This window comes from Rhamphochromis sp. 'chilingali' (assembly GCF_963969265.1).
Source record: "Rhamphochromis sp. 'chilingali' genome assembly, chromosome: 12".
Lineage (NCBI taxonomy): Eukaryota > Metazoa > Chordata > Actinopteri > Cichliformes > Cichlidae > Rhamphochromis > Rhamphochromis sp. 'chilingali'.
This window is the reverse complement of record NC_137939.1, coordinates 18,894,189-18,912,119: the sequence shown is the minus strand read 5'-3', so window position 1 is coordinate 18,912,119 and position 17,931 is coordinate 18,894,189. Positions and strand designations below refer to the sequence as shown.

The 17,931-nt window shown below is 43.8% G+C and overlaps 1 protein-coding gene across 3 annotated transcripts in view; it reads left to right on the top strand.

The window, feature by feature from the left end:
* LOC308406966 (paired box protein Pax-7-like) overlaps window positions 1-17,931 on the top strand; it is a 142,780-nt gene that overhangs the window by 66,624 nt on the left and 58,225 nt on the right. For all 3 annotated transcript variants that reach the window (XM_080898307.1, XM_080898309.1, XM_080898308.1), the window contains exon 8: window positions 8,595-8,862. In XM_080898307.1, coding sequence (XP_080754433.1) covers window positions 8,595-8,862 — 268 coding nt within the window. The remainder of the gene's footprint in view (window positions 1-8,594; window positions 8,863-17,931) is intronic.

Sequence of the window (17,931 nt, the reverse complement as noted above, 5' to 3'; positions counted from 1 at the left end):
TAATTTTGAGATACTCCCGCATAGACGAGCAATTTGGAGTCTAGCAGAGTTATCACGAATAGCATATGATCTTCAGATATAATCCAATCAACCTTGCATTTAATCCGATTGAACATCCACTTACCTCTGACCAGGGCTGGACTGGGACAAAAAATCGGCCCGGGCCTTTTGACTAGAGACCGGCCCACCAGGATAAAGATTGAAAATGTGACGTCATTCAGGGTAAAAACCGCAAAGGATTCTGGGAACTTGTGGCAAGAGGTACTAGCGCACGCAGGCTTTCAATTGAACTCAGTTACACAGCGATAAAAAGAAACCCAAAAAATGGCAAGAAGCTGTTGTATTATTAACTGCAATAGCCGGTTGCATGACAGCCACGGGAAGCCGACAGGTAAAGAGATCGTTTTTTTTTTTTTATCGGATTACGTCGTTGAAGAGAAAATTTTTTAAGCCATGTTTCCGAAGTAAGAGCCGACGGATGGTCTGGATATACCAAATATAACGTCTCAGAACACTCCAGCTCACATGTTAGTCTGCTCCAACCATTCCCACAAAGGTCAGAGTTTTGTAGTAGTTAATACATCATTTTTCTTAACATAATTGGTGATATAGGTTACAAGCAAGTCTGGCGCTGAACAGAAATTGTCGCGCTATGCTCCTTTATTTATTGTGCATAAATAGTGAATTGTCCTGACACAATATTGCATTTCGCTTCTGTTATTACCATGGTACATTGACAAAAACATATACTTTTATTCACAGGATAAAACAGTTGTTTTGTATCACTAATTGTCCAGTACGATTACAGCATACAATATTATTGTCACTGCTACATTTCTGTAATGCTACCAGAAATTATTTCCACTACTAATTAATTACCGTTGAGCTCAAAGGTTATATTAATAAATGGTTAATGAATGTGTATTTATGAAGAAGATTTGTGAGACTGGTAAACTTACCTTTGTTCGTACGATGGTCTTTCGTTCTACACAGTGCATTTCAAGGTCCTGTACCCATCTGTAGCTAAACTATTCCTGGGCTTGTTGCAGTGACCTGAAGTTACTAAAAACTTCATGAGTGTATGCACTCACTCCAAGAACCGTATAATTATAAATCTGAGCATGGTGAAAGTTGGGCAGCACGCTAACGTCTTTTGTCCACTCTGTGTGCTCGTAAGGGTCTCACCCTTTCACTCCTTTGATTTTTTCCTCGTATCTTTTCTTTGTCTTTTCGTCAAGTCTGTACGGACCGGCATTGTTCTACTTTTGTTTTGTACATTCCTTTTTTGTGCGGCAAAGAAAAAACAAGAAGGTATTGGAACCGAGGAAAGAACGTTTTGCGGTGCTGCAAATGCTTGCATTTGATGCGGTACTTGGATTGTTTTGCCGCGAGTTCCCGGCATGCAATGCACGAAAATCACGTGATTGATAAACAAGGGGGAGGGTGCATCCGGCCTCTTCGGCTGTAATTGGTCCAGCCCAGAGTCGATCATGACCAATTGGCCAATCCGACACCTTTCATTATATATACCCTTCCTAAAAAAAAAGAAAATCCATCGGCCCATAAAAACAAAAAATCGCCAGTGGCCCACCGGGCAGATGCCCGGTATGCCCGATGGCCAGTCCAGCTATGCCTCTGACTACTTCTAAGTTGCACATGTTAACGGTCTCATCATCACTCTGTGCTGCAGCGAACTGGATCTGTGGCACAGAATAGTTGATGGTCATGTTGTTCTCCTGCCTTGCAGCTTTGTTTGAGTCTGAATTGCGGCTTAAACGTGCAAAACTAAGAGAAGCAGATCAATATTTTCTTCTTGTTGTTATTTAATGGTGGTTGGCAACCAGCAAAAGGCGCATTAACCACCTCGAGCAATATTTTCTATCCCCATTGTTGTTTAGAAAGTGAATACCTGACGTGTGCGTCATACGTCACGTTGTACGTCAGGTGAAGGTGTGGTGTCGGCTATCGCACCTGTCGCATTAAAAAGCTTTAAAAACGTAACAATCGCTTTAAAAACACAACCCAACGCGCTAAACTGTGATAATGTGTTACATTATCACGTATATCCAGGACATCTCTTCTGAACCAAGACGAAGTGGTGCTACAAAGGAATTATTTCTTTAGGAGAGTGCATTTAATAGCAGTCTGGCCTGCAACAAAATGCACTGCTAAAAATACAGTTTCTGCTTGTCCCAGGATTTATTAATTTTGAGAGTGAAGTTGTAGGACTGATGCTGGTTAGTGGTGTAGGTTTCATGGATGTGACACCTTAACTTGTGTAAAATGACGACCAGAGCATATTATTAGGTTAGTTCACTGTAGTTAGGCAGAGGTGTCTTAAAAAGTACCACCTTATACAAAACAAATGAAGGTCCAGTATAAGAAAGAATAAGAAGAGAAAAAAAGGAACACCCTGCTAAATGAAGTCATTTTTAAACATTACTCTAAATGTAGCCATTAGTTTTTGTTGCTGGCCATACAAAAAATAAGTATACTTCAATTATATTTCCCAAGTATACCTTAACTAGTACGTATACTAATAATGCTTCTTGGCACTATATTGGCCCCCGTTTTAGTACATAACAGTATTCTTGAAATTAACTTTTAGATGTACTTTCTGTTCACCATAATTGTACTAGCATAATGTCATAATGTCTACAAAAGTATAATTAAAATATACTCGACTCTATCACAATACTAACCTTACAGTATTAATAATGTTTCACATTGTTTGAATAAACAAATACATTTATTAATATATGAGGTTCCATTCAGCTCAAGGAATTTAATTTTAGTGTGGCTGCAACTTACTCCTTAAGTTAAAAAATTATGCTGTATATTGTAGTTTATATGATATACTACTTTCACAGTGAATCACATTTTATAGTAATACACTCTGAATGAGGATTTAAGTAATTACTCTTAGATCTACAGTAGAAAACAACAGAAATCCGGATGGTGTAATAGTATAATCTCAGTAACATCACCAATTGTTACATTTGCTGTATTTTACAGCTGTTTCCATGAGTACGGTGAGTTACCATAAAAATAATGTAATCTCATGGAATTTTCCCACAATTACATGCAAATTACAGTACTAAACTGCTAACATCCTTTAGAGTTTTTTACTGTTGATTTTGCAGTACTAAGCTATGGAAATTACTGCAAAGGCTAACAGTGTGAAATTTAATTTGATTTGTTTTTTAACTGATGGGGGAGTTGGGATTTTGAAGATGCTTGGCCTAACAAAAAATATTGATTAGTAAAATGGCATAATTACCTCTGATTGCATCAGATATTTGAATGCATACTGATACTCTTGAAATGCTTTGCAAATACTTCCTGACTAAGATTCAAAGGAAGACTGTGTTAGATATTATCAACACAAGCAACACTAGCCTTAATCGCAATTGCTATATCTGCTCACAACAAACATTCAACCTGACAGTAAGTGGTGCGTTATAGTAAAGCATGAATGAGTGTACATGTAGCATAAAATAGTTGTTCTTTGGCTAGAACAATTACCATGACATAAAACTGGTGTGATGTTCACAAAGTCAAATTTCTCAGTGTTCTTCAGTGGAGAAACAATATAATGAATAATCTTATTCCAATATAGTATCTGTACCGACATTTCTTTTCTTTTCTTCTTTTTTGCCTGTCCCGTCTGGCAGTAGCAATCAGAATTATTGTCTAAAGCCCAATAAAAATCCCCAACAGATTTGATTTTCCCAAGTAGATCATTAAGGCTTTGCCATACTGGTCCACTTAATTGATCTTTATCATTAATTGACTGATTTATTGATTTATTTAAAAACATATTTTTTTCAAACTTTTAAGTTATTACAATTGGAACAGACAGGACCAGGGGGTAGGCAAGAAAAAGACGTAGATGGAAGTTCAAGAAAAGGAGAGAGAAAGAAAAACAGAGGGGAAGAGAGACAGAGAGAAAAGACACTAAAAATCATAATCTGCTGGAAAAAAGAAAACAAGAAAAATAAGAAAACACAGTAGGGAAACCACAGCAACAACCTATAAATAACAGTGAATAATAAATATTGAATGCTGAGAGGCACACAAGACGAACAATGCTCGATATGCTTAGAGGCAGCAGCCAAGGAAAATAGTGTGTGTCTGTGAACATCCGTGCACACGGGTGAAGCACACATGGAGGAGATCCAGAAACCAGACATCTGGAGGCACGAGAGCCCAAGGATGAAAACTGGAGGGGCAGCCGCACCACCACCCTAGAGAAGAGCTGAGGTGGGTCACCCAGCAGGTACGGTGCAGAAGCCACAGGGGGCTGCGGTGACAGACTCCACCGTGTTTCAGTGGAGCCTGAAACATGGTGGAGCCTGCAGAGCCCCCGGGGCCAGAGACCCAAGATCCGAGGGTCCCCCACCCCCAGAAGGGGCCCGACTGAGCCACGGGCACCAGGCACCGCCAAGAAGCCGCCGGGAGTGAGCCAGTACACACTCCACCACCCAGACCTGGACACCGAGAACCACTAACGCACCCGACAAGTGGGGACATCAGCCAGGTGGGGGGTGACACACCTGAGGGGGCCTGAGATGTTCCCAGAGAAGTGGAGTTTAAGACCCGACCTGACACAAAGACATAAACAGGCAAACACAGACACAAACATGCCTTCCCACCCTCATACATACATATACAAATAGTCAACAGTCAATAGTCGTCCAATATGGAGAAAAACAGAAATGAACACTGTATACGCACTCACACTCCCCAAACATATTTTATACCCCCCAGGTCCAGGTGGAGACAAGCAGACTAGGGGTGGGTTTTGATTATCGATTTTCTTATTAAAAATCAATTCTAGCTTGAATAGCGTAATATTGATTCATTAAAATCCTGAATCAATTTTCAAATATAAATTTATTTTGCCCGAAACGCCAGAATCTCAGGTTAAAACTTCACAAAATTTCGACAACCACCAAACAGTTGAAACAGTAAATGAGAGCAGGTAAACAGATTCCACAAAAATATGTAAACACAAAGCACAGACCAGACGCATCAGAATCAGTGAGATGTTGGCTTTCTCACCTGATGGCACGTACATGGACATCGGGGCTGAAAGCAGACAGCTTGCAGATTCTGATGTGTCGGGTCCGTAATTTGTTTACATCTTTTTTTGGAATCTGTTTACCTGCTCTCATTTACTGTTTCAACTGTTTAGATTCTGATGCTGCAGGTTTCATCACTCTCCAGTCAAATTTGACCAGCACCAAAGAAGTCCAAACTACTCTTCACACTTCGCTTCACATTTCGCTTCACATAAACCTCGTCATGAATTCCCTCTTACTTTTGCTGTTTTGCTTCCACCACGATAAAATGACACTTCATGCACAGCTCTCTCTCTCTTGCTCTCTCTCAGTGTACTTCAAGAACAGTTTCCCATCTAAAAATCTCTGTTTTCTGCATTATTCCTTGCTTATTACCCACCAGTCTACTGTTATGTACAGTGCTGTCAGCCACTGACTTCCGACAAGAAACTCTCTTTTCTACTGTTCAATACTGAAGAAATTTAAACTTTTTATAATTATGCAAAATTGCAAAACACTTAGCTGTGTCTCTAATTAAACCACTGTAACTTGGGTCTGCTTCACTTCAGCAGCATCAGGTAATGTTTATATGATGATTCACGGTTTTCTTCAGTTTTTGTTCTACTGCAGAACGTTTTTGTTCTACTGCAATATTTTTAAGGTGGTTATCTGCCATAAAAAGCTAGGCCAGGAAAATCTCCCTCATGTTTTTCTGTGTTTTATGCTCAGTTACTTTGACACAAAGGCATCTGCTGTGATGCTTACACCTTTGATAAAGTCTCACAAGTGTCAGCTTTGTTTTTATTGATATAAAAATATGGATATGTACTGAAAAATGATCAGGATTATAATATTTATGACTGTCTGGGGCAAAATTTCCCCAATTCAAATTGTATCGAATCGAATCGTGGATTGAATCGAATCGTGGATCAAATTGAATCGAATCAACTCTAGAAATCAGTGATGATACCCAGCCCTAAAGCAGACTGCCCCCGGTCGGGCAGCAGCAGGGAAGCCCAGCATTCCAGACCCCGATCAGACTGCCAACTCCTCCTCCTGGCCCCCCACCCCAGATGGCGAACAGAGAACAGGGGCCTGTTCTTCGTACGTCGCTTACTACATCCAAAATCAAATGACACATCCAAGACCAAACCATCGCGCTAACCGTGAGCTCGCTAATCCGGTTCCCCGAACACACCTGCTGTTGACGATTAGTACAGCTGGACGCAGGAATGTGACATCACTGGGTGTCGTAAAAGGGGCTACGCATCGATAGTAGAAACATTGATCGGCAACCCGCTGATTGGTCGGCGAAAATGTCGAAGGGGCGTGCTCGGTATTTTCCGGCAGCAGAGCAAGAACTCATGAGTGAGGGATTTCAGGAGTTTCAGAGTTTAATTAAAACGCAAGAGAACACTGCAAAGGCTGCAAAAGCAAGGAGAGAGGGCTGGCAGAAAGTTGCTGACAAACCAAACTCGTAGGTAATTTAATAATAATAATAATAATGGATTGGATTTATATAGCGCTTTCCAAGGCACCCAAAGCGCTTTACGATACCACTATTCATTCACTCCCACATTCACACACTGGTGGAGGCAGCTACGGTTGTAGCCAGGCTGCCATATCGCGCCATCGGCCCCTCTGGCCAACACCAGTAGGCGGTAGGGTAGATCTATCATATGACACTATATTGTCCAATATCATATGGCATTATATTATATTATAATATGTTATATTATATCCCCTTTCACATTAGAGCCACAACAGGACCCACAAGAACATGGGAACAAGTAAAAGTGGAATACAGGAGTATTCTACAGAATGGTAATATTTATCTCTTGGATTGCTTTGCGTCTCTTGGCAAGGTAATACTGGCCTGTAATACTCTGTTAGTTTGTTCATAACAGCAACCAAGAAAAGGGCAGAGGAAAAAAAGACAGGTGGTGGTCCTGCACCCCCTCGTCAACAAGTTGGTTAAGTAAATAATACCCTCACGGGAATATCGATATCTCTCTATGAGCACACTGTCGCGCTGAGCTAAAGGATCCTGTCTATCCCGCAATATACGCTGAATTCTGAGGACTCTCCTTATCAATCTTGCACCTTCCGCAATGGGTTGGTCGCGTATACGGACAGGACATGGCTGCGACAGGCTTCCCAAATCCACCTTCGCTTTTATAGCCGTGGTCTCTCATCTTGATTACACGAAGTAATTTACAATTACTACTCTGAAATATGAATTACATCTGTAATAATCACATACATGTAATAGAATGTTAATAGTTCATTTCCCTTTTTTAGGAAATGACCTGTATGTATCTGTGTGACATCAATAAAAGGATCAAGTGCTGCATTATCTTTAGTTACATTGATAATATTTATTTATGGTGAAACAGTGGAAAAATATCGCTGTTGCTTTCGTATAAATGAAGCGGACATACCTGCGTGGCCGCGATCTAATCCTGTTTACATAAAGTAAACCTGCTCCCGAGCAGGTTTACGCTTACGGCTCTGTTGCTATGACAGCAAGTCCCGGATGAGCTTCGGGGAACCGAACGATCAAAGATCACGCGAAATCGTCAACAATCTAATCCAGCTAACTTACTTAGCGAGGTACGAAGAACAGGCCCCAGGAGTGTGAAAACCCCATATCTCACTCCGGCCGCTCGTATGTGGTGTTGCAGCTTTCTGTTCTAAAGTGCATTTAAAACATGGAAGGGGCATGATAATCTCTGCCAGAAAGCAGCTGGTATCAGCACAGCCCCTCCAGAGAACAATGTCTAAATGTATTTACTATGTATTAACTCAGGGCCTTCTTGTGGTGAGGTGACAGTGCTAACCACTGTATATCTGTGTAATCCTATTCAGATACTTTCTATCTATGCTCTGAAACATGTCTGCAACTTATGAGAAATATGGGAAGGTCAAACTGGATATGAGTGCTCCAGGGTCTTCCTCCCTGTGCAGATATTGAGAGAAACTATGATCATTTGCAAAAAGCAAAGATGTGATGCTTTTTAATATTGTTCACTACATCAGGGACAAGAATTTGCTTTTATTGTGGATGGACATCATGCTATGAAAATGGAAAAATGCCCTTGACCTTGAGGATATTTTGGATGTAGATCTATTATGTGATCATTGATTATAAGTTTAATTAAATTCTGACAAATGGTCTAAGAGGAATAGCTGTTCTTGTGAACTGTGGATGGATGAGATGAAAGAGGCCTCGCCATGGTGTGAGCTTACAGGTCCTTTGGCTGCATAAGCTAATAATAAAACCACACTGAACATGCAACTTTATAAACTGTATTTTGTGCCTTTTTCTGTGACCTGCAGAGAGAAAGAACTTTGACAAATCATGTGACAGCATATCTTGTGAGAACCAATAACCTTTTGGTGGTAACAAATTAAAGCTTAGGTATTCATCAGGATGATTGAGAATTATTCTTATGCATAAGCTAGTGGTCCTCAAGATATTTTGCTCTGTTGCCTGTGGTAAATTCTGATGCATCTTCTCTTTATTTGCAGGTTATGAGCATCCTGAGTAACTCCAGTGGTGTGTCCTCACAAACACAGCACGATTTCCCAATCTCACCTCTCCACAGCACTCTGGACTCTACTTCATCCAACAGTATTTCAGCCAGCTGCAGCCAGCGTTCAGCTGAGGCCTCCATTAAGACGGTGGACAGCCTTCCCTCTTCCCAGTCTTACTGTCCCCCCACATACAGCACCACCAGCTACAGCATGGACCCATCTGTGGCTGCTGCCGGCTATCAGTACAGTCAGTACGGCCAGAGTGAGTCCTACTACTTCAGATTAACTAACAAGAATAACTTTTAAATACTTTTCCTGGGTAGAGTTCCTTATGCTTTTCCCTTTGAGCTTAGTGGTCCTATTTTCACAAATTATGCTGGCAAACTACAATTACTAGTTGTCCTTCACTGCCACTGTATGCCATGGAAAAACAAAATAACTTTTGAGCAAACATTTAATAAACTAATTCATTCTGACATTCACTGAACAAAACCTTTACAAAGGGATCAGTATGCATGGAAAAGTTGTCATAACAGCATTAATGCAGAAAATAATAAGCAGCTCCTTTATACTTGTGTTGATAAAAGCTTACTTATTACTGAGTAATTTTCTCAGTCATATAGGTACCTGCCGATATTAATGATGCCGGAATACAGCTTGCTGGCACTTTTTAGACCCATTCTTTCTAATTTTCACACATGCTTCCTTTGTTCAAGAAAGTTCCTGTCACATACCAAGTATTTTTAATGGGTATCAATAAAACTCAATAACAGATATCTATAATAATAATAAAAACTTTCTAAAACATCGGTGCTTACAGATCTGGATTTTAAGCAAACACATCATGAATTTGAAAATGAAACAGCCTTAGCTGTTTTGTAGGCATTCTACAAGTTAAAAACTAAAAACATTTAAAATTATATATATCTTCACTTTATTCACTGTTTAAGGAATGTGTATTTATAAAATCATGATAGGGAGGTAACCAGTTAGGTATACGATTTATATCAGGATTGTTAATTCAGAGGCAGGCTGTTTTTCAGGTAAAGAAGCCACTTGATGAAAGACGAATTTATCAGTTGTTCTAACAAACAGGCCTCTAATACAGGGGATTACACAGCATCCACTCTACGTTAGGAGAGCCAAAGCTAGAATGACTCTTGTGATCAGAGGGACCAACAAAGTGTTTTGTTTTCATTTGAAAAATTTTGTTAGTCAGCCACTCAGACAGAAGTCTCTGTGCCAACGTTCTCTTCAGGTTCATTAGCCAATGTTTCAAATTAGAGAGTTCTTCTGTAAATAACCCATCAGCTGCAGTAACCCCTAACTTGTTAGGAATAAATATGGAACACATAAGAACACATAAGAAGTTCCATTCTATTTTGTCATGACATAGGCCTAGGTGCATGTATTTGTTGTCCCTAGAGAGAGTTTTCAGTGAAAACTGTAGAAAATTTTGTAAATCATTAATGGCTGTAATAGATGCAACTGATCCACTTATTATTTGTGTTGGTTTTCTAGAGTGGGTCCTATGAATTGAAGTAATGATATGTCCTGTGTTAAGTCCTGTTGGAATTTACCTTTTATACTCCTCAGGGACACCCCAAAGAACAACTGACATAACATTTATATATACATTAGAGCAGCGGTCCCCAACACCTGGGCTATGGACCCGGTACCATTTATTTACAAACAGCATTTGCTCCAGGGAGATACAACACAATCTGTTACATTTAGCTCTTAAGGAATAACACCAATTTTGGAGATTTCAAGGGTGGTGTAGGCCTTGTACAGTCATTTGATGGAATAAAATGATCACAAAACTCAGGAATTTTAGTCGACGTGCCAGAATTTGTATGTGTATTATCTTTGTCTTTATACCAAGCTTCTTATTAAATGCACGCACACACCGATTCCACTTTATTTTCTTTTTCCATTTTTCCCAGTGCTTCTTGCTCACTGGTAAAATACATACTCTGCAGCAACACAGTGCCATCTAGTGGCTGATGCAAACATAGGTCACATGTTACATCTCCCTTCTTTAAAAAAAAGAAGAAGAACAAAACAATAAAGCAACTCAGGCTTTTAAAATTTGTCAGGCAACTGAAATTACGGGAATAAACATCCTGAGCAACATCCATTAATAACATAGCATTCGGCTCAATACTGGCTACATCATTACCATAATAAACAGATGCATTTAGTGACATCATTGGAACAACAAACATGTGAACAGCTGTTTTTTTGTTTTTTTTTAGGGCAGCAATCTGCCTGCACCCTTTACAATATTACAGGTCCAAGACCTGTCTTGGTTTAGTAACACGCCCATATTGAGTCATGTATCCGGGTGTTGTAATGTCTTTATCAGGGGGCTCCACAGGCGGGGGCTGAGAAACCACAGCGCTGTCATTGCTGTTGACTGTCGATTGAATGAACTCCTCACCTCCTACGCTGTTTCTGCCTTCGAGGAGGTGATAAACTTGTCCTGTATCTGTGGTTATGTTGTAGCTTCTGGACGTGTCTGCACAACTCGTGACCACAGCTGGTTCCAGGAACCATCTTGTTGATGGAACCGGACCGGTGTGCCAGGATATAGTTGAGGCAGAGGTTGGGCTGCTCTGTTGAAATAAGTCTGCTGGCGCTGTTGGCAGACTTCTCTCCTCTCACGCACGGTTTGCTGGCAAACTACTTGTAGTTCCAACTGTTTTGGTGTTGCAGGGAGGATGGAGCGGAGTCTCTGGCTCATGAGTAGCCGTGCAGGCGACTTTAAGTTGTCCACGGGGGTGTTCTGGTATTCTAATAGGCTCAAGTAGGGATCCTTATGTTCAGCTTTGGCCTTGTCCAGTAGTTTTTTTGCTGTCTGGACAGTCTTTTCGGCTAGGCCGTTGCTCTGTGGGTAATGGGGGCTAGTAGTGGTGTGGGTGAAACTCCATGACTTTGCGAACTGTTGGAACTTACTTGAAGCATAGCACGGGCTGTTGTCACTAATCACTGACTTTGGAATACCATACCCTGGCCATGGCTGACTTTAGTTTGTGGATCACTGCTTCTGCAGTGCAGCTGTGCAGTCTTTCCAACTCGAAGAATCTACTATAGTAATCTACAATGATGATGTAGTCTTCCGAGTTCCAAGTAAACAGATCGGTTGCTATAACCTGCCACGGTCTTTCTGGTATTGCATGTGACAGCAGGGGTTCCTTGGGGTTAGCAGTTTGTCTCTCTGCTTTCCCATGCCTGGCCAAAACAGAAGGTCTCTAGCTCTGTTTTTACTCTTTTCTATGCCCATATGGCTGGATGAATCCGATCTATCATGTCCTTTCTGAGCCTTTTTGGGATGATCATTTTCTCTCCTTTAAACATGATCCCATCTATCAGTGAGATCTCATCCCTGTGGTTCCAAAACTCCTGGATGTCAGGCGGACATTGAGACCTTTTATCCGGCCATCCACTCAATGTGGTCCTTCTCAGAGTGTTGAGCTGAGGGTCCTGGCCTGTTTCGTTTCTTATCTCTGAGAGTCTCTGATCACTGACAGGCATGTTGCTGTGGACTGTGTAGCTCTGCTCATCCATTCCGTCACATAGTGATTTATCGTGGAACTATGGATTTCCGGGAGAGCGTGTCGGCTACCGGGATCTTTCCCTGGCTTGTGGATGATGCTGATGTTGTACTTTTGCAGCTGTAGTATCATCCTCTGTAGCCATGGTGGTGTTGATGCTAGTGTTTTTTTTGAGTATGGACTCTAGTGGCTTGTGGTCCGATTCAATGGACACATGTCGACCGTACATGTACTCGTGGAACCGCTTGCGGCCAAAGAGAACAGCATACAGCTCCTTTTCTATTTGGGCATTGTGAAATACACTATACACAGGTACACACACACACAGGTCTTTATCACCAGGTTCCACATTTATTTACAATTTTCCCAGGTTATGACTGAACACAGTCTGACAGCTGTCGGTCCCAGCTGAGTTCCCTCTGTCTCCGCTCCTCTCCGTCTCACTATAAAAAGGGAAGGAAACCATTATCAGTCCAAATCGCCATCAGCTGTTCTCACCGGCATCTCCAGCACCACCCCGTTGAGCCCACTGCACCACTCCTCCCCTGCAGCCGCACCCGGGACCACACCTCCGCCACAGGCATAGTTCTGCTCGGTGCTGTTAAGAGACTTGGATGCGTAGGCGACTGGCTTGCCGTCCTACAAGCATCACAGCACCGAGGATGCGTCGACCTGGAGTCATAGCGCTTTCTTGGGGTTGAAGAAGGAGAGAACTCTCTAGTGATCAGCTCCTTCATTTGTTGAAAGGATCTGTCATGGTTCTTGTCCCATACAAACTCACTGTCCTGCTTTAACAGCTGGCGGAGCGGTGCGTTTAACTCTGACAGGTGTGGGGCAAATCTTGCTAAATAATTAACCATCTCCAGCACTGTTTCCAGTTATGCCCTGTTCTGTGGGGGCGCCATGTCTTGGTCTGCTTTTACTTTTTTTAGATCTGGTTATAGTCCTTCATGTGGCAATGGGTGACCGAAATAACTGACCTCTTTGACGCAGATGATGCACTTGTCCGTGTTTCAGTTTTACACCACTCTCTCTCACGCGCTGCAGCATGGCCCTCAGGTTGTCGTCATGCTCCTGTTTGGTTCCTCCAAAGACCAACACGTTGTCCACTATGGCTGCCACGCCCCTCAGGCCCTGGTAGGTCTCATCCACGCATTGCTGGAACTCATCCTGGGCTGAGATTATGCCGAATGGCAGCCTGAGGAAGCGGTACCTGCCAAACACAGTATTAAATGTGGTTAACTGAGATGATTTGTGGCTTAGCTTAATGGCCCAGTAGCCTGATCTGGCGTCCAAAACACTAAAATACTTGGCCCCAGCAAGTTTTGTGGTGACATACTCCAAGGTGGGTAGAGGGTAATGGGGTCTTTGTATAGCCTTGTTGAGGGGTCTGGGGTCCAGACATACTCTGAGTCTGCCTGTCTTGGGTTTTTCCACGACAACAAGTGCATTCACCCAGTCCGTAGGACCTGTGACCTTGCATATTATTTGATTCATTTCCATGCTGTCGAGCTTGTCTTTGAGTCGGGCTCGCAGAGCGATGGGAATCCAACGAGGTGAGTTGACTGTGGGTGCGACGTCTGGGTTTACATGGAAACTGCATTCACCAGGAAATTCTCCTATCCCTTTAAATATGTCAGCATACTTGTCTAGTATTGCCTGCGAACTGTTAGCTGTCTTGTCTCTTTCCTCCATCACTGCCATCACGATCCTGACCAGGTTTAGGTCACGGCAAGCTTTCATTGCTAATACAGGTGGGGCGCTTGTGTTAACAACATGGAATTCGAACGTGCGGGTTTTGTCTTTGCATTTTAGCTGACATTTCCCTACCACGCTGAGTGTCCCCCGTAATCTGTGAGCTTGTGTGAGACAGGCTTCAGTGTCACATGTGGGAAGAGTGTCTGGAACATGTTGGCTGGAATTGTGTTCGCTTGTGCCCCAGTGTCAACTTTAAACCTCACTGCCTGTGGGGGGAAACCAAGTTGCATGTCTGCATATGCTTGCTCATCATTTCTTCCTTCATTTTCTATGGTGATGCTATCAATGTAGAAACAGTCTTGCTCCTCATCTGTGTCCTCATTTGTCACTTATATGTTCGCTCTCACAGTGTGTACTGATTTGGGGTGGGTATTTGTCTGCAAAGGGAGTTTTGACCTGCATGTTCTTGCGAAATGGTTCATTTTCTTGCATTTTGCACATTGTTTTCCTTTTGCTGGGAAGATGTCTTTATTACTGTGTTGTCCGGCACAATAACTGCACGTTTTTAGTGTGTCATTAGCGTGTTCTTTTGATTTTCTTGTCTGTGCGGTTTCCTGCCAATGGCGTGCACAGTTTCCTGGCCCCTGGAGTGGCCCATAGATTTTAGCTGTTGCTTTGCTAGCTTGTGTGATAATGCTATATCTATAGCTTTCTCTAGCGTGAGCTCTGCGCCTTGGCTGAGTAGCTTTTCTCAGACGTGTGGCGAGTTAGTGGCAAATACGATGCAATCCCTGACCATTTCATCTGTATTTGGGTACCCACAGTCTTTAGCAAGCAGTTTCAGTTCTGTAATAAACTATTCAAATGCCTCATTTTCACCCTGCATCTTTTCATGGAACTTATATCTGGTGTAGATTAGGTTAGCTTTCGGTGTGATGTAATCACGGGCGACCGTGGCTCAGGGGGGTTGGGAAGCATATCTGTAACCAGAAGGTCGCCAGTTTGATCCCCGGGCTCTCTGTCCTGGTCGTTGTGTCCTTGGGCAAGACACTTTACCCTACCACCAACTGGTGTTGGCCAGAGGGGCCGATGGCGTGATATATTATTATTATTAATCAGTGTACTTATCGTAGTACGTTTGAAGCTTTTGGGAGTTGTCTGCGGTAAGGGTCCATGTGTTGTAGACATCCCCTTTCTCTTTTTTTTTTGGGTTCTTCAGTCGTCAGAATGGTTGTCTGAAGACCAACAAGGATACCCAATGGATTTACTTTGCCAAATGGATCATCACGGCCTTGCCGTATTTGTCCATTTGATCAACCTTTGTTGTTATTATTTATTTTATTTTATTTTCAGTTGTTACAGACGGGACCGACATGACTGAGGGTGTCACGGGTTACTTAGAGGATCCACTCGCAGGACTCCTGGGTAGCGTTCAAACAGAGATTGTTTATTACAGATTTTCACCAAGTGTATGTACAGACAGTGCGAGGTTAGTGCTATTTACAAGATGTGAGGGGCAGGGGTCCAGGGCTCCAGAGAAAACGGGGAAATCACACACGCGCTCAGAACAGCCTCTCTCTACTCCGCTAGCGACCTGTCACTCCTTCCACACTCCACACGGGGAAACACGGGGACGGGTCCGGGGAATCTAGGAACAAGACTGACAAGAGCCTTCACAACAATCCAGCGTTGAACAGCTGATCTCCTCCTTCTAATATACCAGCTGGTCTGATGAGGCCCAGGTGTGCACGATCCGGGAAGGCGTGGACTGAGGGCGTGAACCCGCCATGAGTTCCGCCCCGGCAAAACAGGGGAGAGGGAGAGAGAGAGGAAAAAGAGAAGAGAAGGGGGGCTAGGAGTGGAGAGATGCTGATCAGCGCCTTGCCGATCCCGCAGGTCGTGACAGAGGGATAGGGAAGGGAGAAAAAAAGATGAAAGAAAAGAAAAACAGAAGGGAAGAGGGACAGTGAGAAAGGGCACTTAAAAAGAGAAAGAAGAGAAAAAAAATCTCCTGGATCACCTGTTGAGAGAAAAACTTAGCTAGATTAACGTGATGGTGTTGTGTTTAGTATGTTGCTCTCTTTTTTTGTGTGCTTGTTTTCTCTTCTTTGTTTGCACATTTGCACGTGCACTTTGTTGTCTGCTGTCTGATAACAAAAAAAAAGTCTTCCTTAGATAGTTAGATAGTTTTTTCTTTGTTAATTTATGTTGTAATTTATGTTAGGTCAGTCTGTCTTGTCTCTGCTAGCCAGCTAACTAGGCCTCTTAGTTAGCTAGTTTAGTGTTTTCTGTTAATTTATGTTGTAAATTTATGTTGCATGTACCACCTTGGTTCCTGGAGGAACGTTGTTTCGCCTCACTGTGTACTGTTAAACTGTATATGGTTGAAGTGACAATAAAGCCAACTTGACTTGACTTGACTTGACTAAGTGTAAACAGCAGTAAATACTAAATATTGAATGTTGTTGTGTAGCAAGCAGGACCGACAGCGCACAATGTGCTTGGAAATAGCAGCCACTAAAGGTGTAGTTTATGTCTATGAACAGTGAACACCCGTGTGCACACCTGTGTGGATCACTGCGCTTGTATTCAAAAGGTTTCCCCATATAATGGTCTGCTAGAGGATGTAGAGAGCCATAGCCCTGTCTCCCAGGGCATGAAGCAGGCATGGAGGAGATCCAGGCTGCAGACATCTAGAGGCCCCATAGTGCGAGAACCCAAGGAGGACCACCGGAGGGGCATCAGTGCCACCCTCCTGGGAAGAGCTGAGTAGAGCCCCAGATGAGGGGTCACCCAGTAGCCACGGAGCAGAAGCCAGAGGGGGCTGCAGTGGCGTGCCCGCCGGCTCTGCCGGCAGCCAACTGTGCCAGAGTGAACCGAGCCGCAGGCTTAGAGGCCGGAGGCCCGAGGGCCCCCTTTGCCCTGGAGGAGGCCTGACCGGGCAACAGGCACCAGGCCCCGCCAAGTAGTCACCGGGAGTGAGCTGGTACATAGCTGAGCGCCCAGCCCCGGACACCAAGAACCACCAACGCACCGACCCCGAGGGCATCAGTTACCGGCAGGGAGTGTGGTGAGGGGAGATAGGCCTTTGGAGGGCCTGGGAGTTCCCAGAGAGGTGGAGTGTAAGACCCGACCTGACATATAAACACAGACAAACAGGCACACACAGACACAAACATGCATTACCACCCTCATGCACACATATACAAATACTCAGCACTCACCCAACGTAGTGATACACATACATGGACACTGTACACACAATCACACTCCTCAAACAAACTCTATACCCCAGGTCCAGGTACCCTCGCCCCTGGAGGGGGAAACGGCACCTAGACCCAGGAGATGTTACCCTTTTCCCCGGGGTGGAGGCAAGCAGATGGCCCCAGGCTCCGCAGCAGCAGATCCCAATCGGACGACCAACACCTCCTCCCTGCCCCCCCGCCCCGATGGCCACCAGAGAACAGGGGTGTGTGAAGACCCCAAACCTCCCTCCTCTCGCTCATGTGTAGTGTTGCTGCGTGCTGTTCTAAGGTGCATTTAAAACGTGGGAGAGCATGGTGTTGCTGCCAGAGAGCAGCAGGTGTTAGCACGGCCCCTCCCGAGAACCCTCAATGTCTAGATGAATTTAAAATTGAGAGGTGGGCACCAGTGCCCGAGGTGGGGTTGAATACACAGACCGTCCACTGGACGCCGTTAATGTGCCCACCCTCAAGGCCCTATATGTATGTGTTATGAGAGTGTGAGTAATGTGGATGTCTAAGTTGTGGAATAAAATTGAGGCACAGGTGGCCAGAAGGGGACAGAGGGAGGGATGCCTCCCCTGTTCCCTGGTGACACACCCGCACCCCAAGGCCCTACTTGTGTGGGTGTGTTGGAGCGGGAAGTGGGAGGCAGCCGGGGATGGGGAGGAAAAGAAGGGATGAGCAAGATGACCCTCCCTGGGGCCAGCTCCCCCGCTGACCCCAGTAGGAACCCCCATCCTTCGGCACCCACCAAGGCAAGGGAGCCCAGGCCCATCCAGATCGGGGGCCTACGGCAGCAGGACCCCCCAGCCCCACAGGACCCGGGGCAGC